We start from the raw sequence: 27306 nt of genomic DNA on the forward strand, positions 1-27306 counted from the left end.
CTTTTCCCACCACCCTCAACCCTTTTTCCCATCGGCGGCACAGAAACCAATCGATAGGGTTCGTTTCATGCTCCCCCGCAGTGTCCGGCAAAGCGGCCCACGTCACCTTGACGTCACGACCAGGGGCGCATGCGCGCCGGGACTCGGCCCCTATTGATCTGCGTTCGGCGCGTTGTCTGCCATCTTCCCGCCCGCCGGAGAAGAGAGCGGGCATGGCGTCCGTACTGCGGCTCCTAGTCCTGCTCGCGTGCGGCTTCGGGTCCGCCGTCCGGGCCCTCGAGCCGCGGGAAGTCTTCACCAACTCCTTCCTGGTGCGGCTAAGGGGAGACCACGACCCCAGCGCAGCGGGAGCCGTCGCAAAGCGCAACGGATTCCACAGCCTCGGACCGGTGAGTCTGGATGGGTCTTCCTCGCGCACGTCTTACGCTTGCGTGGTGCCGCATACGAACCGCCCCGTACGCGCCGTCCAAACATACTGTGCATGCCTGGGCGCTTCGGCCAACAGCTGCGGCCGTCTGGGAGGGTTGTCCCGTGCCCGCGCGGCCTCGTTTTCGCTGACACCAGCATTCTGTGGTTGTCGTCATCATATTCTTCGCGAAATGAGGTGGCGATATAGAAACCGGACTTGTCGCACCATTATCCGACGACGGCCGGCCCGTGAAGCGCGTATGACGGTCGTCTTCTGACGAGTGTCTCCAAGGGCATCAAGGACAACTGTGTCATCCCCACTGACTAATGTAGCAAGTCATCTTGGAACGCAAAGATATGGTTCAGAAGAGATGGTTAGATTTATAGATGAGCGAATGCTTCCGTTCGGTAAGGTGTGCTTGCGGTTCCAGTGGTTCGCATGTGGTTTTCCGTAACGGCCGGTGCAGAATGTTTCATACTCGTATTCTCGAGCTACGAAAATATCTTATAAGGTGCTCGTTTGGTCGATCTGTTGTGACAAGCGCCTCACATCACCTCCCACCTCCATCCCACCTCACATCATTGGAGGACAGTGTAAATCACCGCGCATGACATACCATATCATGACATACAATATCAGCCGTGCATACAATACCTTATATCACGTTATAAGAGGTGACAGTTTGGTTCATAACAATACTGTCGGTATTGCACTGATGCATAGTCTCATGCCGGAACACACGTCGAGGTGGTGCTTTAAGTGCCGCTTCAAAACACAGTAAACGTCTGAAAGTCAAGCCGTTCTTACGCCTGCATTTAGCCGTTTTTAACACTCATACCGTTTCACTTTGTTGAAGCTTTTTACCACTGCAGATCAAAAAGAGCTGAATTTACAGATGTCTATGTCGGACCACTGTGGATTTGCTATTAATGGTCGCCTGTACACTATGATGCAAGTCGCGTTTTCAATAGGCGTTTCCATGCTTCAAAACGTTTTTGTTTAGCAGTATGTCCTTGAACTAGCTAAAGTATGTGCGATGTTTTTTTTTTTTGTTTTTTTTTTCTGGCACATATATTGAGTTGTTTCACTTCTCTACATGTACAGTGACCCCAATTCTGTCAGTCTTACGATTGCGGAGCAAACAATGACACTCACGCATGATCGGTGATTGTCAAAATAAAAAGTGTCACTTGCTGACGCTGCACTCCTGCAATAAAAAATAATACGTTACTAGGCACTTACTTTACTAATGTTTCACCGAAAAACGATGTAAATCAAAACGCCACCACCTTTGGACAGTCACTGTAGAAGTACACTGCGAAATCACCTACGACTGTTGGGTTTTCTTGCAGATGCTTTAAGTTCTCAAGCTCGTTCACTCTACTTTGTTTGATAACCTTACTATGCGATTCAGAGATTGCCACTCTAAATCGCCTGCTGGCAAGAAGAAATTTTGCAATATTCACTCAGCTTCTCAACTTAGCAGTTATGTGACAGTAATTTGCAAGATTAATATGCTGCACAATTCTGTCTTAAATTAAATGTGAGCTAAGCAAGTCAGCCAAGCAGTTGGAGTCGTACCTATAATGTAATTGGATCCAAAAATAAGCAGTGATATCTGTTGTCGAGCTCTTACATGTTAATAGATCCCGGAATTAGAAGAGAAATTTTCACAGCATAGTCAGGTTACATTTGCTGACGTCACCATCAATGCTGTGCAGCCACTGCCCCGTCCATTCGTGCAAGTAACCGTATGACTACGGAGTATTTGCTAATCCCAAAAAGGGATTTCCAGCTTTCTCAGTTCTTTTAGCAGAGCTACGATTTAGCGACGTTCATTGCAGGCTACCTTGAATACCACCAGCCTGTAATGCTACAGCAAACTATAAGGCCCTATTTTCTTATTTTCCTTGGATTCTATCAGTCGAAAAGTCGATGTTGTTTTCAAGTAATTTACGTCTGGCGTAAAATAAGCCTTAAAAATTGCTTCCAGCGGCTGTACACACAAAGAGTGTAATTAGTAACAAAAAAGCTAAAATTCCAGGCTTCCGCAATTAAATGATTGCACCTCGAATAACAGTTCGCAAAATTAAGGGACTTACCTTCTGTCCCTGCGTAATAATCTCTTCAGTCATCTGCACCCCCGCACAGTATTGCAGCTGTTTGGCGAGGAAGCGGAGACCCCATCTACGTTCACTATAGTTTCCTACAGTTGACTAAGATCTCCTAAACTCAGCTCACTTCGTCAGAAACAGTCATTAAAGAATGCATTAAACTTAACATTCTGACTAGGAGCCTAATTTCTGAAGTTCGTAATTAGAACAATGCAACACGTTTTATAAGATCAGGTTAGCGAGGAAACGGGACAGCATCTTCCGCTAAACTGGGAAAATGTCTCACATGGAACAATTCGCTTTATCTGGGCATTCTAGGGGCTTAAAATTGCCTTAAAAAAAAAGAAAAAAAAAAGAAGAGAGCGCAATCGATCCGAATAGAGACGCCGAGAAATAAGTTCCTCATGAAGGGTCAGTTGCCTCTTTCGCAACTCGGCGCGCGCACGCGTTCGAGATTAAGGACGAAGGATTAGGGAAACAACGGCCGTAAATATGCGGAGTAGCGACATTACTTTAATATTTCATACTCCGGGCAAATAATAATGTTCTAGACTGGCTGTCAGCGGCGTTAAAGTGTCATTCGAAGCGTGTTGCCAATTACAGCAAAGCAGGCAGCTTAAAGTAGTGCATTCATTACAACTGTGTTGCGCAGTAGGGACAGATATTCCCTTGATCACATCGCCGAATGTAACTTGAGTTGAAACTTAAGTATGAACCCTATTTCTGAGAAACGAATGCTGAGTGAAGAAACACCGCGGTTGAGTAACTAAACTTTGCATCCAGCGATGCCAAGGTAGCCGGAGAAAACGTGAAGGAATAAAAGGAAATGCAGTCATTAGGAGAGCAGGTTTTTCGTTAGCACTTGTGCAGAGAAAATAACCAAATAAGTACGAATCGAAAAGTGTACTTACTGCAGTAATGAATGGCGTTAATGAACGCGTTCGCTGCGTTAACTATTAGAGGTTCGCGGACAGTTTAGCTAACGACAACGTAAATTATGCCCGCCGTATTCAGCTCATATCCAAGATAAGCCCTTTTTTTTTTTTTGCGAAAAAAAAAATACGTTCTGTGATGTGGCAAAGACGGTAGTCCAACTCGGCCTAGAAAAAAGCGCACGTGTTTCTCATTTTCCTTGAGAGTGAAAAATGGCGCTGTTTAAGGAACGGACGATGGACGACAGTTTGGGTGCCGCCGACGCCGAGAAATTTACGACCTCGAAGTGCGGGTATATTGCTTGGCGTTTTCCAACGACCACTGTGGACTGTTCATCTCCATATATCTTTTAGAGGTCAACCAATATACAGTGAAATCCACATTAAAGTTAAGCTCTCGGGGGAACTGTACTTTTTAGGACTTCCTCGGAAAATAAGAATGAAGAGAAGCTTTTTATCCCTTACGTTAAAACTAAAACGGAAATTCACTGCCTATAACGGAAGCTTCGAAGTATCTGACAGTTCCAACTCAGAAACATCTTCTAGGATTTATGAATAAAAAAATGGCCCACATGTCAACACAAAGCTTAAGGCTTAGGACAGCGGCTGTGTTTTACGGTGCCAGAACTAATGGCAAAAGCTGCTGAACTTCATATTTATACATGCCACCATGTTTCTTCAGAGATGGCAGTTGGTGCATGCTTCTACAACTTAGTAAAAATTGGCCGCCGAATAAGGCCAGGTTTCCAAGCTCCCCAGCATGACTGACGTGACTGAACGACTATAACGGAAGCAACGTAAAGCATGGTCTATAATGGCAGTTTCACAACAGTGAGGTAAGGAAGCCGGAAATAGCCGAGACAATACAATTCTCAGGTCATTCTTAAAGTCGTAACTGCCGTTCGCAGGCACTGTAACCCGTTGTTTCGTAATTCTTCTTAGGGAGCGATTTGTACACGCGAACCATACCTTGCGCGACATAGAAGCGTAGGAATAGGAAATGACAATGCTAGGTTTTGGGCATGTACGTCTTACTGATTACAAGTGGAGAATTCGTTCCAGATTCGTAATCCTCAACAGAAATTGTTAATGCGTAACTACAGCGCTGCTGTGCGCACACATCATGCACAGAAATACAACGCTCGTTCAGAGCTAAAGCGTACGTTAATTTCTTGAATATATAAACAACATATGACGCGTCCCAGTGCTAAATAACAAAGAAAAGTGCACAAAAAAAGGCTCTGGGATTAATATTTACTCACGAAGTTACCAACCTTTTTGGCGAAGTAGCAGATGGCGTGACAATTTTAATAAGATCCAGGGTTATGCCTCTTTACGAATGGGCGTACATTCGTAGAAGGTAAATCGCGACCAAAGCACCTTTGCGTTTCGTCATCCCTAGTTCCATCTGAAGTTTCAAGGCTTGTTGTAATGTTGCAGGGGGACGTTAAACTCTATGCTCGGGGCACAGAAGCTACGGTGCAGGTGAAGTTTATCAATCGTAAACAGTTCTCTAAAACCCACCGAATGGGCCCAGTGGTTACAAAATTTGGCTGCTGGGTGAAAAACCCTGGAATCGAATCCTTGAGCCTCGCTATTCGCATTTAGACGAAGTCCAACTGCAATAGACACCCATTTGCTGTGCTAGATGTACGCACACGTTGCGAACTCTGTGGGTGGTCGGAATAAAGCCGAATCCTTCAAGTACAGAGCCGTTTTTAGCCCACCTACACATTCGAGGCTAAACCTCTTCTACCAGATGTCATGTTACGCAAAGAAACTGAAGGCGAGCGGGGGCGGCATGGGCGAAAATCATACGGAGTGGATTAGGCCAAGTAAGCTTAGGGTACTGGTGCCCATAATTGACGCAATGCAGGGTTAGGTGAAGATCAGCCAGAAAGTGATTTTGTTTTAGAGGAGATCTTTGGGCTGGTGCCGCTAATAATGATGGCCACACTCATTCTAATACCAAGAATATTCTCATTCACGTAACCATCTCTGGGCTCGTCTTGTCCCCTTTGTTTCTGATTCACCGCGCACAGTAAACAATCTGGTTTGTAAGAGAAGTCGTAGTTGTCGGTTAAAACGCGGGAACAACTATTGCTGAGAAGAAGGATCGTTTCCAGTGTTTTCAGCGCACACTGATTGAAAGATGATTAAATATACAGAAACGAAATGCAGAGTATTGAAGATAAAAGCGGCTGTGGCATTTACAGCCATTCAATTAGCGAAAATACGTTAAACCCTTCCAAGCTGCGATCTGAGCACAGCTTAACATATATGGCGAGGGCGCAAACTTGCTAATTTAGGTGACACTTAGTGCAATGCCTACTTTTGTCTTCCTTATGCGCGTTCTGTACCGCAGCTTCGCATGACATTCGTATAAGAAATTTCACAATTAATTTTTTTCCTCTTCTAAACATCATCTGCCATTTTTACATGTGTCAGTTGTCTTCTTGATTCAGGTAACTTAAACAGACATGTAGCACATGAGTAGAAGTTTCACGTCAGCCCTGTCTAGTAAACGTACAATCCAATCGTATAGCGAAGCATAGAAGAGCGGTCGATTGCAGTAACGTGCCGCAGGCAGCGGAAATTAGGAGGCGTAGTTGACTTCCACTCGACCGTGTCACTGGCGAGCGTACCACGACTTCTAATTTCCGCTCGGTGGCATGCCAGTACGCATCCGGCAGGGCTCAGCACTCCCTGGTACTCCTTGGGCGCCTCCACTCTTCGAGCCCAGCAGCTCAAGTATCCTGCGATCTGATTCGAGCGTCCATATGTAGGCTTCCGAGAGGTGTGACGTCATATACACGGTGGTGCAAATCAGAGCGGGGTACTCTAAAAAATAGTAAGAAAAGAAAAGAGACGCAATGCTTCATAATTTCACCATTTCAGGACACGTTAGCAACGCGCTGAGTTGTTATAGGCAACAGTAGAATTAGCCTTGCGCCATAGTGCCGATAATCTCCGCACAGCACCGACAATTAGATATTGCATTACGGGCGACCGTTTAAGCAAGGTTCGGTGACCTGGCAGTCCTAGATAACCGTTTCCATAAGGGATCCAGATAAGTACACGCCGTCTCAGCTTGCAATCTAGCTAGGTGTCATAAATGGTAGACAAAGAGAAGAGAAACGGGATTCTTGTAGAACACAAATAAAATGAACAAGGGTGGAGGGGAAGCCTCAGTCTGCTCAACAAAAGTTTCTAGCAGAGGACCTGTCTTCATGCAGTCGAAGACGTCGAAGACGAAGAAGAGTCCTCTTTTTAGATATGTTGTCTTGCGGACTACTGCAGCTCCCTCTCAACTCTCTTTCATTTTGGTTTGTGCTCAAGACGGCAAGATGGTATTTTGGAGGCCGGGAAGCCTCCCTTCGAATCTCCATATTCCCTCGAAGGACACGATATTTTGCACACAACCGTACAGCATCACTGCCTTGTTCAATGGAACGAGCAGGGTACGCCTCTCCATGATGCGTTGTCGACAGCACGTGAGACAGTTATACAGACACCACACCTTTATCACAGTGGTGAGGACTCGAGTCGTATCCTGCACATCTATCTATACGTCGGGGTCCGGGAATAACCATTTCTAATACGTTATAGGGAGATGACCGTAGCATATTGCCTCAGACGTGAGGTGAATAACTAGGTTGCGTACATCCGCTAGCAGGGGGCGGCAGAAAGTTAGGTGGGCGGATGAGATTAAGAAGTTCGCAGGGGTCAAGTGGACGCAGCTAGCACAGAACCGGGTTAAGTGGAGAAATACGGGAGAGGCCTTCGCCCTGCAGTGGGTATAGTCAGGATGATGATGATGATGATGATGATGATGATGATGATGATGATGATGATGATGATGATGATGATGATGATGATGATGTACATCCGCTATCGGCTCCTAAAATGTTGCGCATTCAAATTTTTGCATAAAGGTATTCAACAGCTTCTTATCATTTATCATAAAGAAAGGCTAGGAGCATGTGTCGTGCGCCAAACACTGTACAAATAGCGTAAACAGAGTTTCATTCTGCACCCATGCTCTTCATAGAAATGAAAAAAGGAGACAAAAGGACGCCCGAAAAGTCCTAACTGTGCCTTGTGCAACTGCAAGGCGAAATACAGGGACCGATAGTGAGTTTATTTTCCGAGTATCAAGAGTTCTCGGTTTCGCTTACTCAAATGAGTATCGTCCAACTGTCAGCATCACCAAGCGTCAAATTGATGCGTTGTTTGTGAGCCTTAATGCTGCAATTTTGTTTACTTCTTCGGTTGTGGGGCTGATGACCGTTCAAGGCCCTCGGCACACGTAAGCTCGCAAAACAAGGAGTCGATAGCTCAGCCCCGTTTTTCTTTTGCTCTCGCTTTTTATCAGCTCGCCCGTATCTGTGACCGAGAGTGTGCTAACAATGGGTGCGGCTATAGGCGACCGTTGGCCAAGGGTTTACCGGGCCGATGTTAATGTCCCGGAGCTCTTGACCCTTTCGTGCTGCCGTTAGACAGGACAGGTTTGGTTAGCTCAGGGTCCGCAAACATTCAGCCGTCCCCACGGACAAAGCTGTGGGAGAAGGTAAGAAAAACATACGTTGTCGACACCAGTGCTTATGTTTGCTTAGTCTCTTCATCTATAGGTACAACGTAGCTACGCAAGCCTGGCAGTGGCTGACGGTGTACTAAGCAAGTCAGGGAAAAGGTCTAGACTTTCAAAAGGTAGAGGTGAAAAATTACTTCTCTGGTGTGGCAGTCATCCGCGTTGCCTCCGTATGAAGTTTACTTTTTTAAGCCCGGCTATTTGCACATGTGAGACATACATTCCTTCTTTAGCAGACATGAAGAGAAAAAGTAGTGCTAAAGGGAATTTGCATGAAACTTCTGATTTGAAAGACGAATGCCCAGCTAAGCTCAAATATTTTAAGGGCCTACTTAGATTCTAGAGATCGTAACCTGATCGCAGTAGTTAAACGAAACATTTACAAGCTCAAAACAAAAGGGCATGAACATTTCGCCCTTTTTGAATGGTCTTATCCTCGTTGTATGACTGAATATACACCTTATCCATCGTTTACCTCCTGAAGTGAATGTGGCCTTAACTCTCAATGACGTTTAAGACTTGACTTTCTTTTACACATAATCATAATATAAAATGAGCCATACGCATTGTCTTAATTAGTTTAAAAACGTGCTTATCGGGGTCTCGAAAAATAGTTATTCAATGCTGACCAGCACTTGTTTGTTTATCTTTCAACACGGATTTATTATCCCTTGTGAAATTATGCTAATTAAAAGGACGAGTGGTTTCGTATGAGCCATCGTTGGATTTATTTCCACGATATTTTTTAGTGTATAGAAGCGTAATTTTTCGACCGATCAGGTACGAATAAGGGGCCGAGCAAGTCCTTCAATTTAATTTCATACAAGGCCGTTGTTGTTTCTCAAGGAAAGCGCCTGCGGTATGCTCAAATAGTTCAGTAAGCATGACGAACCCTCCACCTGCACAGCGTGAATTCATCCCTAGGTAAGATAATGACCCCCCCCCCCCCCCCTTAATAATATTTCCTATATAGTACCTAATACTATGTAGTATCTAGTACTATCCCTAGTGGAAAACGCGGTATGAGTCAGAATAACCTCATACGGATTTCTCATTCTAAACTCATACAAACCTCATTAATTCTCACATATTTATCATATGATGAATGAGTTTAGAATGAGATTATGAGATTTGTATGAGATTAGTATGAGTTTAGTATCAGAATTTGTCTGAGGTTATTGTGACTCATAGGGTTTTTTCTCTAGGGATGTAGCAGTCGCATTATGTTCAAACCTAATATTCCTCCTCCTTGATGTTTGAATAAACATAGACATGAGCCGTTCCCGTCTCCTGTGGAAACTTTCTGAGAATCACTCAAATTTCTTGCGAAAAGTTTTCTTCATCCTTCTTCCTGTATTGTGCATACGCAATTACACCTCCGTCAGATCAAACAGAATTACATATTACGTTTGTCAAAAAAGCACGAAAAAGTGACACCCACTTCCATCTCCCCGTCGCGGTTCTGCAGTGATTAGGGTGCTCGGCTGCAGTGCCCAAGGGGGCGGGATCGAATCCCGGCCGCAGCGGTCGCTTTTTATTCGAGGCAAAAAGCAAGGCGCCCGTGTACTGCGCGATGTCAGCGCACGTTAAAGAACTCCAGGGGATTGAAATTTTTTAATCCCTCGAGGATACTGTGTCCCTCATAGCTCAAATCACTTTGAGACGTTAAGTACCTATAAATCAAACCAAATCCGTTCAATGAGTTAGTTTAGAAACATAAATTTAGTTGAGTTTTCATGTACTAAGTTTGCTCTCTCTCTTAGCACACTAAATGCAGCACTTAAAACGAAGGAGCCACACGGACAAACGTGTTATTCCTTTAGTTTTTCGCGCCGCCTTTGCTGCGCTTTGAGCAAACAGAATCATTTTCAAAACGACACTTCCGAGAACAAGCATTGCTACCAAAAACTTGCTGCGCTGTCATTGAGACATCGCAGTTGAGGACACATCATCTCGATGATAGTTTGTCTACAAGCCCTCGCTCTGCGCCCACAGCACCCTCTTCTGTCAACGAGGCCCCACATTCTGTAGTGATGTGAGCGCAACTACTTCTGTAGACGGCCTAAGCCGGATCGAAATACCACCGTCTGTCGGGTGGAGTGTCTTTCATCGGAACAACCGACTCACAATTTGCGTTATTTAGTAAGCTATTTCTATAAGACCCACGCATAGCGGCATTACTACTCGAGGATAAACTCATATAAGTTGACATAAAGGAAAACTCTATTTGAGGAGCCTCCATGGAAACGGTGCGATTCCAGCGTCTTATATTCGTTGTGACAATACCGTTACGCACACGGTAACGTTTCGCCATGCACCTTTTATCGAATATAAATAAAATGCTTGGCATTTCATATGCTGAATGTTACTATATACAGTGGTATTCGGCATATCCAATGACACGTAATGTCGTCTTTATTTGAATTTTTGTTATTTTGCTTTTAACCTCAACCGCTTGCGTATCAAGGACATAATTATTGTAACTGGAATTATAAAAGCCTTCATAGGCTAATATAAAAAACTAGCTCCTGAATTGTAACCTAATATTCTTATTTGTTTCCCTGCATCATATCAGATTTTTATTCAAATGATCATTCCTTTCGGTACGGCATCGCAATTTTTAGTATAGCTTAAAATTGAACGTGAGAGCTTGTAGCAGTTCCTTGCGAATCTTGATTTAAGGCGACATTAATATCAAAGAGCGATGGCAAATACCGTCAACCGCAAGCAGGACTTTCTTCATTTGCGGACTAAAGCCGGATATATCTTGACGCATCGGTTTAATAAGCTAAATGCATCTTTCGATTCTAATCCCTGCCGACGATATTCAGCCCCCTTGCTTTTTATTTGCTATGGCATAAATATAAGCCGTAATTCAGAAACCGGATTATGCATTATCCACCCTTCATTATAGAACTACACCGGAAAGCTTAGATATGCGTGCTGATGTATGCATAGTTCGTGGGATTATGCAAAACCTCTTCCACTCGGCACTGTCTTCATATCCATTGAGTGAAGCCTATGTGTGGGTGTAAAAACATAGCCAGTGCTGTATATTTATCCGCTAATCGATAACTCTTATGCGTTCAGAATTCTTTGCAGCCTAGTTTCGCCAAATTTCATTTAGCTCTTCAATCCGCTTTATACCATGATATTCTCATCCCACGTTCCTCAAACACTAAGACTGCGTCATGCGGCTTTGTCAAGAGCCTTTTTTTTTTCTCTCTCAGCTCTCCTGTATGCATTCCATAACGAGAATCCAGGGTATTAGAAAAAAAATACTCTCCCACAGCATGAGATAAGTGTATAATTGTGGATTGGGGGGGGGGGGGGGGAGGGGGGGAGGGGGGGGGGGAGGGGGGGGGGGAGTGCTCAGTTCGCAAGCCGAACTAACGCTTCGATAAGGGGACTTGTCGAGACGTTGGCTCGGCTTGCGAACTAAGGCCTCCCTTAACCCTTGTTCAGTGATCTTTCATACTCCATAGCGAGAGTAATATTCAATTTGCAATGTACACAGTGAGCGGGGTGAGGTACCAACGCTGTTTCCAACATATCTCATCCATAGTGCTTACTTTATCACGAGACAGAAAAGGGAGTGTCTGAAAGAGGTATAAGCTTTAGGGAACTCTTAGGATCATGCAGTACGTTGAGGAAATGGTATCCGTTTGTACGCACAAAGACTTAAACATGATGGGAGTAGGGTATCTGTGTGGGAAGACTGGCAACTGATGTTTGAGGATATATGATCGGAGGAAGGTGGCTGTTTAGGTCGTCGGGGGCTTGCTGAGAGGCACTGTGTTGCAGGTTGAACTCTTTAACAAGAGGTCTAAGAACTAACCGTTAGCATTTTAGCAACCGTTACCAAGTTGTACCATTGGCTGCTGCCCGCACTTACTTGTGTTAGTAGAAAAACTCAGTTTTCTTTATAATACTACGGTGACAATAAAACATCCAGTTTTCTATGGGGATTAAGGCAACACCCAAATTAACAAACCGCATTCTGTTCAAGAGGTCCACGACATGGAATATTTTAGCATAAAATTTGTTTTTTTTTTTATTTGGTGATGGCATTTGTTGCCAGCAGGTAAAACTGTTTTTTTTTTTTAATCTCATGTAATAATTTGTTTTATATTTTTCTCAAAAGCGAAGTGAGCAATTAACACGACTGCCCTAAGGCTGCCTTTTAGAGCGAAACCTAGCGGCATCAGCCGTCGGCGCTTGCTCGAGCAGAAAATCCGGAATGGTCGAAGAGGATTGACGTCACACGAGGAGCATCGGGGTTGAAGAGTAAATAAGTTACAGTGAAAAGAAAATCAAGAGTAGGTAAGTTACCAATTGAACCCACCAATCTCTGATTCCGAGTCGGTCAGGAACACTACTTGCTGATATAAGTATCACTGTTCACCCCACTTTTGCATAGGACCATGTAAATTCCGACCCTGATCAAGATGTACTAAAATAGTTTAAGAAATAGTCATTACTCTTTCAGTTCAAACATTCTTTTTCAACCTCATAGCAGCACTTTGGCGGGTAAAGCGTAGTTGCAAGAAAACTTAGGTTTTTTCCGCCTTTGTGAGTACATTGTTCTCGGTTCAAAAGGAATGAAACCATTGAGCATGTGTTCTTGGATTGTTCAGCCCGCAGTTTCCTTCTAGGACCTCATCCAATGAACTCTTAAGTGTCGTCCGTTTAATCCACACGGCATCAGATATCTTCCGATTGAAAACGAGGCCTTGTAATAACCTAGGGCCTGTATAAAATATGGCTTAGCAGGATGGCGGTACGTCACGCAGATCTTAATGCCCGGCCACTGAGCGAATACTTTATGGAAGCTATTGCAATGCATAGTGAAGTTATCAAACTTGTGGATCAAGCACGTGCCTGGCTCCAGCGCACTGAAGCCTTAAAAGGAATAAAAGAATTTTAACTATGTTAGTTTCAGTCAAATACGGCTGACGGCTCTTCGGTAAGTGTTGATATATTTGGAGTGTAGCCGAAGCAGGCATAATGAAACGGCTTGATTAAAGCGGGGTGTAATGCCTATGATGTAAGATCTTGCACATATTATGAAAGTTTACGACCATATATTGATAAGTATCATATTAGAGGGACAGTAATTAACGAAGTAAGCGCTATTTCTAAGGCACACATCAAATCATTAAACTAAGGGCGACTTAGGTCAGCAACTTTAACCTTTTCTGTGCTTCAATAAGTTAATCCCGCAGCACACCACAAAACACAAAACGGCAGAGGATTGATTCAACAGAATAAATTATCAATAGTACTCTTCTAAGCACGGCACGAGTGCATTTCGGGAGATGTATGTGCGTGCGTGTACACGACAGATGGTCCGCAAAAGGAGGTACTGCGGGGAGCCATAAATGTTGACGCATCATGACCTCAAAGGCGTAGCTTTAATGTCTCCCAATTTTTTATTTACACCTTTATTTGAATATACCTATAACAATAAACACACATAATACCGCGTATTACTACCCTCTAAGCACATATTGCGCCCAGGCTCTCGCTGACAGAACGTGACCCCAATACCTTTCCCCGGATCGTTGAAGCTTTTCTATCCCGCTAGTAAGAATAGACGAAAGAGCGGCAGATGAGGCTAGAGCTGCGCCACTGCAAAACGAATTCTGTGCTAGTACATCAAACCTTCTTTGCGTGGGCATCATTGCGGCATAATGGATGATTCGGGATACGGGACTGGAGACGAGTTGTGCCTCCTAAGAACCTCTCCATCCTTACCGTCGCTATTAAAGCATTCCCTGAATCCTCATCTCTCTCTCTCTCTCTCTCTCTCTCTCTTTCTATCATGCATGGGGATTCGGGAGGCGGGTCATCACTCTTTGAGTAATAACACAGCGATGATTACTTTCTAAATAAACCTGTCCTCCCCACTTCTTCCCGATAAGTGATGACCGCACAGTCCTCCTTAGGTCATGAGCCCTGTCTAAAAATAGAGCAGATGGTCGAGATGAGGGCACTAAACACGCGGGAAGATCGTTCGATGAACTCTACAGGTGGCGCAACACGCTAACGCGGGCACTGTTGTTGGCCAGCTTCAAGGAAAGAAAGAGCGCCTGGGCCTATTGCTAAAGTTACAGAAATATGCTATGCGTTATTGGACGCCAATATTGGGTTCAGATTTATGTTACCGCTTGAATATTTTATTAACTATAAGATTTGTCAATATGGGACTTTATCTAATGAAGGTGTCGGTAGGGTAGAGGAAGACAATATAATGTCGTGAGAATATTTATTCGGTCCAGCTTTTGGAATAGTTGTACCGAACGGCGTGGAGGCAAGTGTCATGGCAGAGACAGCAAGGTGGATTGTTCAATGTGCGAAATGAAATTCACCTTTGAAGCATGGCATTCGTAGCAACATATCTCAGCATTTTGTGCTTCCTAAATGAAACTTGAGAACCACGTCTTTTAGTTAGAGCAGAATTCATGAGCTGTGTTATCACGTGGCAAGTGCAACGTCTCCTGCATGGGATGAAATATATATGTTTCTTTTGGGATCCAAAAAAGTTAGTAGTACGACACGACACCCTAAAATAACTCTGGCAAGGCGATGCGTGCACCTCCGCCCACAATGCGAATAAGATATGAGCACCCCCTCAAAAACATATTGGTGGAGCTTAGCTCAGTTAAGACCGGTTAGGCAGACGAAAGCTTAGTTATGCTTGGTTACAGTGTGTTGCTAATCCAGGTTAGGCACATATAGGTAACCTAGTTTACACATCGGAAGCCCGATTGAGCTGGTCAGTCGCGGTTTGCTGTGGTTTAACTCCTTCACGGCTGTCCGTGAACGTCAAGGAAACGCAGCCGAAGCACGTCAAGCGCGACTCCTCCATGGCTGTCTGCGAACCTCGACATCACAGCCGTGGGACTGGAAGACACGAAGATGTCGGGGGAATTTTGACGAGGGAGGTCCCATGAGGAGGGCCAGATGGGTGACTGGGGAGGAAAACGGTAGGCAGGGGATTGGACGGCAGTGGGACATTGTGTCAGGCAATGTTGTATATTTGTGGAGATATGTACCGGTGCGAATAAAGGTTGCCAGGTGTTTCAAGAAGAAGAAGAATCAAGTGTGCAATGTAGAAGAATCGAGGCAGCAAAAGAAGAGGAAGAAGAAGCGAGCATCACCGCCTCCTGCCGCCACACGTTCGAAGAAGAACAAGAAGGGCGGCACCGGCTCCCCGCACTTCACCGATTCCGACGACCTTGGCTGGACGGGACCCTTAAACCTTTCGTTTTAAAATCAGCCTCGTGCAGCACAAACTTCAGTGCGGCACCATGATAGAGCTACGGTAGATGCAGCCACTCATGGCAAGTGCCGCATTAGGCTGCGTCCGGAGGCTCGACGCCGGTGTACCTTCTGAAGGTCGAAAAAGGACAGCGCTCCCCCAGGTGACGAGCCGCCTCCATTACGGTTCCCTCTGGAAGCGTTACCAGACAGCAGCACCGCTCGCACCCATCTGGGCTACAAGCTTAGTGATCATCAAGCGTCATCGACGCGATGAATGCGATACCATGTGGCGATGAGCAGGGCGAACATGCGTCATCGTGTCGCATCTAAGTGCACTCACATGTCATTCGGTCGATGAAAAGGACATGCTCTCTAAGTGCTCTTAGGCTCAGCACACTGGTTTGAGTGCTGAGCCGTCAATTCGCGGGAGCCCCATACTCTTACTAATCGTTGGGCCCTTTTTTCTTGTTCCTAGGTGGCCCGATAATCTGAAGCTGTAGATACTTTGATAGTAGGTTTTCATGTTAGGATAAAGGAAGTGCGACAACTACTAACATCTCGTAAGTTGTTTTCGCTGCTGTTGTATGGCCGATTGTTTACGCCATCTGCTACCAGCTACAACCAAGGATGCGTTGGATTTTTCTCGCTTCACGGAAACTAAGCTAGCCCCGCGGAACCTAATTACTTTAGGATGCAGATTATGGTGCTTTAAGAAAGCAAGTGCTGGGATTTCACAACTATTTTCCCACGCACTAAACATGCTTTCGTGGTCACTTCTTCGTAAAATGTATGTTTTAATCACATAAGTAAATAGCACTGCTCATTTTTGAAACAATATAGCCATTTCCTTCTATCCCCAGCTAAATTGGTTTGTGTAGTTTAACGTCCCAAAGCGACTCAGGCTATGAGAGACGCCGTAGGGGAGGACTCCGGAAAATTCGACCACCTGGGGTTCTTTAACGTGCACTGACTATACCCAGCTAAATTGCTGTGCTGCTTTCTCCGCAGGTTATTTGATCTCCTCTACTTGTTTCCACTTTCTGTAAACTGATTACACGCCTTTTTTAAAAGCGAATGTATCTTGGATTTTTGCCTTGGTATCACCTGCTTCACGAAAGAACTCTACATTGAACAACACAGTAATAATGCTTGCAAACAGTCTTTTTATGCCTCAATCTTCTTGTAGACGTCTCTTGAAATTTAGCATATCTTAAATACTAAATACAGTCACATTGAATATATTAGAATAACAGACAGAGGCCCTTTGAATCACAGTCGTGGTGAGCGCTATCTTGTCGATTAAATGAAAGTGATGGATTTGTTTATTCCATACGTTTTCTTTTTACTTTTTAGTCCTGTTGCGAAAGAACTCTACATTGAACAACACAGTAATAATGCTTGCAATCAGTCTTTTTATGCCTCAATCTTCTTGTAGACGTCTCTTGAAATTTAGCATATCTTAAATACTAAATACAGTCACATTGAATATATTAGAATAACAGACAGAGGCCCTTTGAATCACAGTCGTGGTGAGCGCTATCTTGTCGATTAAATGAAAGTGATGGATTTGTTTATTCCATACGTTTTCTTTTTACTTTTTAGTCCTGTTGCTGTTATTTGTTATTCTATCCTTTTTAATTGCCCTACGCTTCATTACTTCCATCTCTGAGTTCTCAACGCGAGCACTGCTTAGCCGTACTCCAGAGCCAATGCATCGCATTACCACACGTCACGATGGGGACTCCTCACATGGGCAGGTTCTCGTACTTTCACGTCCACGTTCTCCGAGCAACTCGATTAACGGAAAGGGCGTTCATTCTGTTCTGTACTTCGTCGGTCGCAGTACCAGTTCATCACTACTATAGAGCCGCTGACTGGGAAAGACGTTGAAAACCAATTGTTTCTACCATCCTGCGAACTGTCAAACCGTCCATGGAGCTGCGTCTTAGTCCAGACACGACGTTCAGAGCTGCTTCGCGAAGTTGTCGAGATGATGCCGACGTTGGCACTGTTTGCCTGTCCCGCAGTGCACCGATGAGCTCTGTGTTTGGCTACGTGCCTGAAAGAGCGGAGGAACTCATCAGGAGCAGTAGTTCCTGTCGAAGGAGGAAGCGGTGCAGAATAGGAAGATGTGACAGCTCTGTCAAGCGGCTCGTCGCCGGTACCGTTGCTATCGCCATGCGAGAATTTCGTTATCCGAGATTAATCTCGGCAGAAAACGAGTTTTTCGCGCTCAGCAAACACTCCCTTCTATGTTTGTGTTGTTGTTAAGCGGGGAGCCTCGAAATGAACTTTCAGGATACGCGCGTGGGGACTCTGCACTGTGCCGACTAGGAAGCGGAAAAGCTTCGTCGATGTCTTCTGTGTGGTAATACATTTTCAGCTTGTTGCTGACATAGACACTGTCAGATATTTCTGTAGGCAGTATGCGGTGAGGCTTCTCCTGCGGTGCAAGATAGCGCAGGGAACTGAAAAAGGCAGCAGAAAAGCTTGAAAAATGAATTATGGACAGCGCGAAAGTCGTTGAAATCGAAATTATATATTAAGAATATATGAAGTGAAGAGCATTGCGAATTAGAAAACGTATTCGAGTAATCGGAAATTCCAGCGGAAACGAAGACAAGGAAATGGCGTTGGACGAGACTTGTGACGAGGGGAACATATGGCTTATGCCCTGTTATTCTAACAAATTGGATTCTGATCGAATAAAAATTGTGCCAGGGCCACCCGATAGACAAGTGCAAAAGAAGAGATTACAAATTTTACTAAAATTGAACTGCAGATATTAAACAACATTTAGGCGAGGTGAACTTGCAAACCGTTATTCGTAGTTTCCAAATTTTATTAGCAGGCATTAAACGTGAGGAATTCTGCGTCAGACTCTTCTCGGGGTTACCATGCAGTGCCGGTAAAGGCATCAGTAAAGTTTAATTTTATTCACGTAAGATAAGATTAAAACTCTGTATGTGCTTTTTATTGACCGCCTTCGTGCCTTCGCAGAACTGCTGGCTACTCGGCTTGCCGATAACAACTAAATTCACTAAAGTGCACTCTGTATGTAAACCTATTCTGGCAAACCGAATGTCGTTTCACTCCACAAAGAAGAGATTAACTCGGGTCACAAGAGCAACCGATTTATGTCTAAGGATTCAAGAGGAGCTTTTCCGTAATTTAGTTGACCCAGACCCTCAGTAATTAAGTTTTGTAAGACTTGGAACGAGATTGAGAGAACTGCGTAGATGTGTAATTCACAGCCAGTCATGACAGTCACGACGTCAGCGTCTGTATATAGATTCGCATAATAAAAGCTGTGCGCTCTTAAAATACCGATAAAAACAGTTAGTTACCTGCTTATATCTTATGAATTAACGATCACTGGCAAAATAAAAAATTTAGATCATCACGAAACTAATGCCATCGGTACAACCGAACATATGTGAAGCTTGTTGTTCGGGTTGTTACCACCTTTGGTCATTTAAAGTCAACAACAAATTTTCTATAGATATATGAAATAAAACCTTAATTACAACTTGCTGGTTCCTTGTTTTTATAGGAGGCTTTATTGCCAAAACATCAAGTGTGCTATAATGGCTCGGTTCAACGTGCACTGCACACATTTATAAAAAAAAACTTCGGTCTTCTTCAAGGTCCAGTTAGGTACGAGAGCATGCCAAGTAGCAAAAATAGCAACGCCACAGGAACCATGAAGATCCCCTTAAAACGTATTCAGAGAGACTGCATTCAACATGGCTGCTTTTAAACTGCCTCCAAAATACCCAAATGCATGAGCAACGTTATCATCATTAACCGTAAAACTGCTGGCAAGGACCATTATAGCGAAAAACTGAGCAGAACAAAAGCAAAAGCCACGAAGATCATGTGCAACTCTCTCACACTTTTCACATTCCGGCCGTTCACATTTCACATTCCGGCATTCAGACGAACAAGTGCACTCCGGAACACAATCATGCTGCCGAACACGAAAGATACTCCACCTAAAGAGAAGTAAAATTCACCGTATGTTTCTTCATATTATGAGCACATTGAATGAACCTGAGCACTTTATAAAACTATACTTGTCATTTCTTCGTGAATTTTTTTAAATAAAAAAAGGCGACTTGTGTTTCCCAGCTATGAATGTGACATTAAAACACTCACAAGCAGACCTACTATTTAACTCCAGGCCCCACATGATCTCAGGATTGTTAAGAGTCCTCCCCAAACTGCCGGTCGATGCGCAATACGATGTTCTTCATTGTTTTGTAAACATGAAGCAGCCAGGTCGAGGCAGGAAACTTACGACGGGATAGGAAGTGGAGAAATGTAAGGTGAACAATAAATGTAAACAGAAAAAAAAAATGGCGACAGAATGATGAATCCGACAAGAAAATATGAGCCACAGTAAGCATATAGAGCCGCCAAATCGCACTGGTTGCTAAGGCACCTCACTCTCGCTGTCACTATTTTTTGGCAAAGCACATCGACTAGACCAAACGGTCTCAACGCCTCCGCCAGACGCTTTCCTCGCTATATGAATAGTACAGCGCTGGGAAGGCTATCGCCTGCGTCATCCAGCATAAGAAGCACACTCACGAAACTGCGGCTTACAATTGGAAACAGTGCTATTTGCAGCGAAGTTTGCCTTGAATTACAATCTGCTGGTTAACTGGGACAACCTACTCTCAGAGATCCCTTTAAGTGTTCCGCACCTGATTCGTTGAAGCCCCAGTTAGCTTCTCCCACGCTGCACTCTTCTGGAAGGACACGATTCATAGCTCGTCCCCAAACAGGGCGACACAAGTGAATGGAGCCGCTGCGTGACGGGGACGACACGTGGCGACGGTTTGACGCGTGACCCAGTTAATCGTGGAGGCTACCCTGCGCCCATGGAGGAAGGATGCCTGCGCCGGACGTCGGCGTAGCTGTCCCGTTTGAGGCGGCGACCGCTGAGCGGCTCCTACCGCCGTCGCCACTGCTTACGCAAGCCGCTTCTCCCGAACGATTCAGAGACACCGTCTCGTGCCGACTTTCTGGCTGCGTCTTTCCAGTCTCATGCGTTATGCATGAATGCTGCTACACCTTGCTTTTGTATTATCGCGCTCTGCGGCAGGTGTTAGCTTGGCTTCTGTGGAGAAAGCGGGCCGCTGATCGTAAACACTGATCGACCATATCGTCCGGACGGTTATTTACTGAGAATGGTATTTGGGGAGCTTTGTATATGTGTCTACTTTTCTTTCTATCTTACAAACATACTCTTTCTGAGTCTGAGTTACGCCGAGCGTTAGGCCATAAAAAAAAAAAAGAAGAAGAAAAATGGAGAAAAGAGATACGTGCCCCAAATTAGGATTCTGCTGGCGCCGTTTTTGTTGCATTGAGATTCTTCGACCTCTTCTCCATACTGAGTGTGCGGGAAAAGTGATTCTTGAGCACGTCTAGAGCTAAGTTTCGTAGGAGGTACTTTTTTGTGTTCGGACAGCAGCGGAAAGCACAAGTGTAATTTTAGGCTTCTTTTTTATTTGTCTTTGCTTTTTCTTTATGAGAAACTGCGTACCGAGGTTTTATATGTATCTCGTGTTATTTTTACTCGCCCAGGTTTTGCGTCTTTATTTTATACTTTTTTGTACCACGTGTTATACGAGCTCCTAAGAATTAAGTATAAACTCTTCGATATATTTTCTTCTTGCCGACTCTTAAATCTCTCGTACCTCATGTTGTTGCTGGTGACCGTACGGTCGGAATCTGTTAGTCAGACAGTGTCACTTGAGATAAGCATTTTTCTTAAGCCTTTCAATGACGAAAAATAATTGAGTAATGGCTTAGCTTGGAACTAATCACGAACCGTCATGAGTTAACAAGTGTAGCCCTCATTTTTTGACACTTCAGTTTGTTTTTTATGATTTTTTATTTGAACTGGACGTTCTTGGGCTCCTTGGTGCTAGAACTCTGCAAACATGTGGGGCCGATTCATGTGTCTTAAAAAGTCATTACGATGGCGATTAATTCTGCATCCACTGCGCACGAATGGAAGCTCATGAAGGCGACGGCATTATGGGACAAAAACCTGACTTAAGCAAAAATCTCCCTTTAACCAAGCTGTACCAAAGTGTCCTCATAGCATAGGTGTACCTTATCTTAATCGTTTATTCAAGGTTTCCGGTGGGTTTGCATTTCCATCTCAAAAAAGGAGCTTAAGTCGGCAGCTCCTACTATTCGGCCATAACTATTCTGTCACGCGTCTGTTCCAAGTTCCTCCTCAGGTTTTCATCGCCACCCAGACCTGTTGCATATTGATATGCCTCGTTCTCCCTTCAAAAAAATAGTTGTCAGAAATAGCAGTGTTCTTCTCTCCTTTCTCTTTTCCTGTCGTTTTTCGCTAAACAATATTCTTGGGAAGGCGTGGGGCCTAGTGACGTCACAATACCTGGGGACCAATCAGACCCGACTCCTGTCTTCTGCCAATTACAAACGAAACATCGGCGAATAAGGCTTCTAACTAAGCTCTACACAAAAATAAGCCCCCAATGGAGTAAAAAGGGAGTATTATGTTTTCTAGCACTGGGGGACTAATAACGTGTCTCTATATCCACTACGTAATAATGGTAGTTATCCTCTAATATGTTCGAAAACAGGCCCGGCGGCGCGCCTTTCACTGACAATGATCGCCGCAAACATTACGTTCCACTTAAAGCGTCTAAAGAGCATTTGTGTGGTTCATTCTGGCGTTGTAGGGTTGTATTCGCTGCCAGACTTCTCCCCGATTACCGCTGTTCTGCGAACTATCTGACTCATTTCACTCCGCCAAGCCCTTCCCCATTTAAGTCCATTCAGCGGACCAACACGTATTGCTCTATGCGTTTGTGTCTAGTTTGGTCATCCAGTGGTTCCTATTGGTTTGCATACAAGTTCTGTTCAGGTCAGCGAATTCGATTAGTGGACAATGACCGCACAGTCTGGGATACCTCGTGGAACAAGCGAACAAAGCGTGCTTCAAGCAGTGCGCCGATGAGAACGCGCCGTCCCAAACGGGCCAGCCAAAGCGTCTGGTGTCCACAAAACTCTCCCCACCCGTGCTTTTGTTCTCCAAGAGCTCCTTATCTCCCTTCGTCCGAGGTGTTTCGACATCTCTGCCAGCCACCGCCCCTCTGTCTGGACCCTCCTGGAGCTCACTGACCACACATGTGGCGTCTGTTTGCGATAAGGGACCTAACTCGATTCATTTGCTGGCAGTCTACCTTCTCTACTCGTTAGCTTATCTGCATAAACCACAAGTGGCATCCAATCCCGTGCTTTCACCCCGTATTCTCGCCAAGCTCATCCGCCTTTTTACCACATACGTTCCGGACAGGGACGTTAGAGAGTAGGTTTTCTCGAATAAGCGTTGAACTTTCTCCTCTCAAACCCCTTGACAAACCCTAATGAGCTTTATACAGTCATCTATGCTATTACCTTAAAGGCGTCTTCATACTTTCTAGCTCCCTCTTTTTCTCACGTCCTTGTTTCAAAGTCGCCTCTTCCTAAATTCTGAACTAGTTTAGGATATGTCTAAGTTTCGTTTCACAAAAAAAAAAAAAATCTCTGCGAAAGCAGCCGTTACCTTCAAAAGAACGCGAACAAAGGTTATTGAAAGTTGTTCGTATGTCACCTTTACGACAACGTTTGAGAGACGTTTTGAAGAATAACCATGTTGTTGCTGAGCTATAGACGAAGTAACAGCCTATTTGATTTGCAGTGACAGGCCGAATATTTAAGGTAGCACCAAAGCTAATTCAAAGTACGCTTTTTATAAAATAGATTACGAGATTATAATAACACAGACATCATTTCACAGCGGATTGAGGTTACGTAGGCTAGACGAGCCCAAAGAAGGACATGCAAGTGCCTAAATAACAGACTGATTTCGCTAGTAAAACGTAGTGCGATGACACAGTTTTTATACTGACCTCAAATGCTTATTTGCTAGATCACGGTGCGTTTCACTTCAAAATGACGATAGATGGGTCATTTTCAGCGTAGACATAACGAATTTAACTCGAGCGAAGGAATAAAATTCAAAGGCATTTTCATCTGCAATAAATGCTCCATTTTCTTCGGGGCAAGCGTCAGCATATTCAGAAAGTGTCGTAGCCTAGTTTTACATGTGAAAATATATGATGGCTTTCCCCTCGGTAGCTCTTTAAGCCACTTGTGGAGCAAAGGCCGACAGCCGTTTGTTGATGCCAAGTTAGTGTTTTTTAATGTGGTGTGTTCAGGTTTCCTCGTTCATCCGTGTGAAGGTTGGTACAGGGGTTTTTCGCTCCATATGACCCGGTTCCATTATCGGAATGGCGGCTTGGCACCGCGACCTACTCGAGTGCGAGCATTCACCAGTCCGATGCAGCGCACTCTTTCATTAGCCGGTTATCTAACGCGTTCACAAGAGCGACGCGCAAATGGGGTCAGGAGATAAAATCTGCCGGGCACTTGCCCTCTTTTTATGGTCCATTGGTCTGCGGTCTCCTGTTAACAGTTTCATTTTTGCTTACTTGAATCTTAAATAAATGCATTAACTATGCATTTATCAACAGTCTAGTTTATTCAGAGGCACAGGCGAGCAGTGTGGGCAATGTGCGATGTAATGAAGTACACCGACGGCTTAATTGCCTTAATTACTTGTACCTAATTGCCAAAAAGGACCCGACGCTGTACGTGCGGTCATTTCGGTTAAGCAGCCTAGCTAGGCTTTAAATTGTTCACGAAATGGTTCTGTTTAAAGAGAGATAAGGCGCTCGTTAGGTCAACAAAATACCCCTCCCCCTCTCGCCTGTTATGAAGAGTTGGTGGGCAATCGCATGTTTCAGCCGTTTGGGACGTCGGATTTATCAAGTTCGCGCTAGACCATGTAGGTAGATAGATAGATAGATTTATTGAAAGGAAAAGCAGAGAGGTTGGCCGGAATGATTAAAACCTGGCCTGCTACTCTGCACTGGGGAAGGGCAAGGGGAGAAGAAAGAAGATCATGATGGCTGACGATATGGGAGAAAGCATATGAAATATATATATATATATATATATATATATATATACAGACACAGTAGCTTGCCTCACAAAGCGAATAAAGCCCGCTGGCGCACAAAAAAACGGCAAAAAGCACGCACTGCCTGGACACCCTTCCCCTTGTCCTGCCAAGCGCCCAGCAGCAGTTCCTCCGACAAAGGCCTCTTGTCCAAACGCTTCAAGGAAGCGGCTAGGCCATGTAGTATGTACACTGACGTCATCAAGCTCACAATTCACGTGTTCTCACCTAGCCTCTGGCTTGTTTTCTTAGAGAATGAAGCGTGTCACTAATAAAGCACTCAAGGTCAGTTTCTTCTCGTACCCAATCTCCCTGCCAAACCCTGAAAACTTCCCGAATAAATTTTCAAACCCACCGCTAAGCTGCCTTCAAGGCTCCCGCTAGAACTAAGCCTTCTCTGTCCCTCCGGGCGCCTCAGGGACAATCATCGTTCGATGACTGTGCCAAATCACGCATGTTATACGAGAGAGCGACCGTTGTCTTTATAGCGGGCCCTGATCCCTCCCTGTCTATGGGCTTGCGTGCGCCGATGCGTATACGGCCAATCTGCGAACGGCAGCGAGAGCGTTCTATATTGTCAGCCGCATTGCACCCTCTCCCTCGCTCTTCTCCCCCGCCTCATCCACCTCCGAATGGTCTCTTCGACGGCGAGCATTGATCCACCCTAAAGCCACCAGCTGCGTCTGCCGCGGTATATATATATATCTGCCTCGCCTGGCAGAAAAATATGGCCCGCATTGAGCAACCGCCATTCTTTTTGCGCGCTGCAACAGCGTCGCTGCGTCTGTCGAGTATATATATCTCGCTTTGCTATGCATATAAGTCCGCGTGCTTTGGCGACCGAAAGCATTGACCCGCTCTTGCGCTCCTGTTTTTCTTGAATTTGACGCCATCTTGAATAAGATTCTGCTGCCTTTCTTTCTCTTTTATTTTCCCCCTGAGTTCCACCAGTCTCTCTAAGGGCGGGAGTTGAGCTTCGAGAGTGGCCCCGCAGCACGGCACTTCATTTGCATATAGCTTTCTCGTCAGCGCGCTACACCTTTGTGTCGCCCGTCACATCTGCGCGCGCCTTTTGTTCGGTTCACTATGGGATTTTTTTTCAGTCCGAAAACAGTGCTGCGTGAGCATTATGGAAAGTACGGGATAAAGTGAGAGGTTAGATTGGCACACTTGTATTCTTCATCGAATGCGGCTCATTCAACATATTTGGGGCCCACTACTCTTTTCTGTACTCTAGGCGCACTCGCTTGTATTTCATCGATTGTGTTAATTGCATTTAATAAAAGGAACTGACTCAGGAGTGGAGAATACTTCGCGACGATCTGAAGTGGAGCTGGCGTTTGTGTTACTTCTGCTGTGGCTTGCTGAGTCACTAGGAGCCATATCTGTTTTTTTTTTTTTTTTTTGCATGCTTGAAAGCTTTCTAGTCAGTTCCTTTTGTGGCTTGGTAAGGTATATATATAGGGAAGGGGTTGAAGCTCGAATGGGTCCGGTAGGGCATAAAAGTAAAGGAGATGACACACGGTAGAAAAACGGCAAACTTTAATCCGAAGTTTCGGCTGGGGTCCGGCTTTTGTCAAGGAGTGCAGAAAAAAGCAGTCGGTCCTCATTACTTATATATATGCACAATCTAAGAACACGTGACCAGCCACTATCGACTAAAAACATGAAAACATGCATGACCTAAGCGCAACATGTGTCATTCTGTCTATATACCTTGCACCGCCATTACATCACGCGTGTGGAATCTTCTTCTGATATTTCGATGTTTATTTGTCGATAGTAGCTGGTCACGTGTTCTTGGACTGTGCGTGTATATAAAAAATGAGGACCGGTTACTTCATTCCGTATTCTTCAACAAAGGTCGGACCCTGGCCGAAACGTCGGGTTAAAGTTTACCGTTTTTCTACCGTGTCTCATCTCCTTTCAGTTTATATATATATATATATATATATATATATATATATATATATATATATATATATATATATATATATATATATATATATATATATATATATATATATATATATATATATATATATATATCTCTTCAGACTATCAGTACCTTCCCGCAGTTGTTAAAGCTGCGGACGTTTAGTACGTCCACGGGATGTCTAAAAAAGTTTAGTACACCATTCGGCGCTGTTATCTTCGTTGTTAGCGTAAACAAGATGTACATTTCATGATAAACCACTCCACATAGCCCGCTCAGTATTTTCCTTTTCTTTCTCTCCGTCCTTCATTGCTTCCTTCATCCTTCCTGTGTCCCAGCTTTTTTCCCAATTCGTTTTATATTTTCGTTTCCCTTTCCTTTGTTTTTCTTTCTTCCATGCATTTCCTTCCTTTCTTCTGGTTACGATGTGTTCCTTTTTTGTGTGTGCTTTATTCTTTCAACGGGATAGTTCTTTCAACAGGATTCTTTCCCCTCTCTTTCTCATCAAGAAAGAACTATGTTTGGACTGCAAAACACTGTTCGGGCGCTTTGGTGGCTGCGGCATTCTGCACAGTCCCTTCACTCTCCTCCGGGCTCCCCTTCAAAGTTCACCCAACAGCTCAAAGGCGAAAAAAGAACGCCTCGAACCAAATCGCATTTTGCGTGACGACAGGCCAGACCTGTACATTCGTTTCATTCCGCCGCATGCCGTGGCACAAGAAGCACCTCGGGCTGCGCCGGAGAAGGCTATGCATGGATGGTTAGAGAGTTCGGGGAATTCAAAGTCGAGGTGAGGAGTTGAGGTTCAGTAAAGAAGTTTGAAGCGCAGCTGTGGGAAGTGATTGTGAATTGTATTCAAATGGAAGGAAAGGTATAGAGGTTTGAGGTTAGGTGGACGCGGTGGTAGCAGCCTTTGATTATTTTTATATGTGGCCAGTTCCTTCGTGGATCTGTGCCATCCTCCAAGGGCACAGCAACATATCTGACCAAGAGAAGAGAACATTGT

At 44.6% G+C, this 27306-nt stretch overlaps 1 protein-coding gene across 1 annotated transcript in view; it reads left to right on the forward strand.

Moving 5' to 3' along the window:
• The first annotated feature begins 212 nt into the window (after nucleotides 1-212).
• amon (prohormone processing protease amontillado) overlaps nucleotides 213-27306 on the forward strand; it is a 147326-nt gene continuing 120232 nt past the window's right edge. The window contains exon 1 of the mRNA XM_084583373.1: nucleotides 213-389. Within this exon, the coding sequence (XP_084439499.1) occupies nucleotides 213-389 (177 nt within the window). The remainder of the gene's footprint in view (nucleotides 390-27306) is intronic.

Source organism: Amblyomma maculatum, chromosome 11 (genome assembly GCF_055883805.1).
Source record: "Amblyomma maculatum isolate TAMU_Amacu chromosome 11, ASM5588380v1, whole genome shotgun sequence".
NCBI lineage: Eukaryota > Metazoa > Arthropoda > Arachnida > Ixodida > Ixodidae > Amblyomma > Amblyomma maculatum.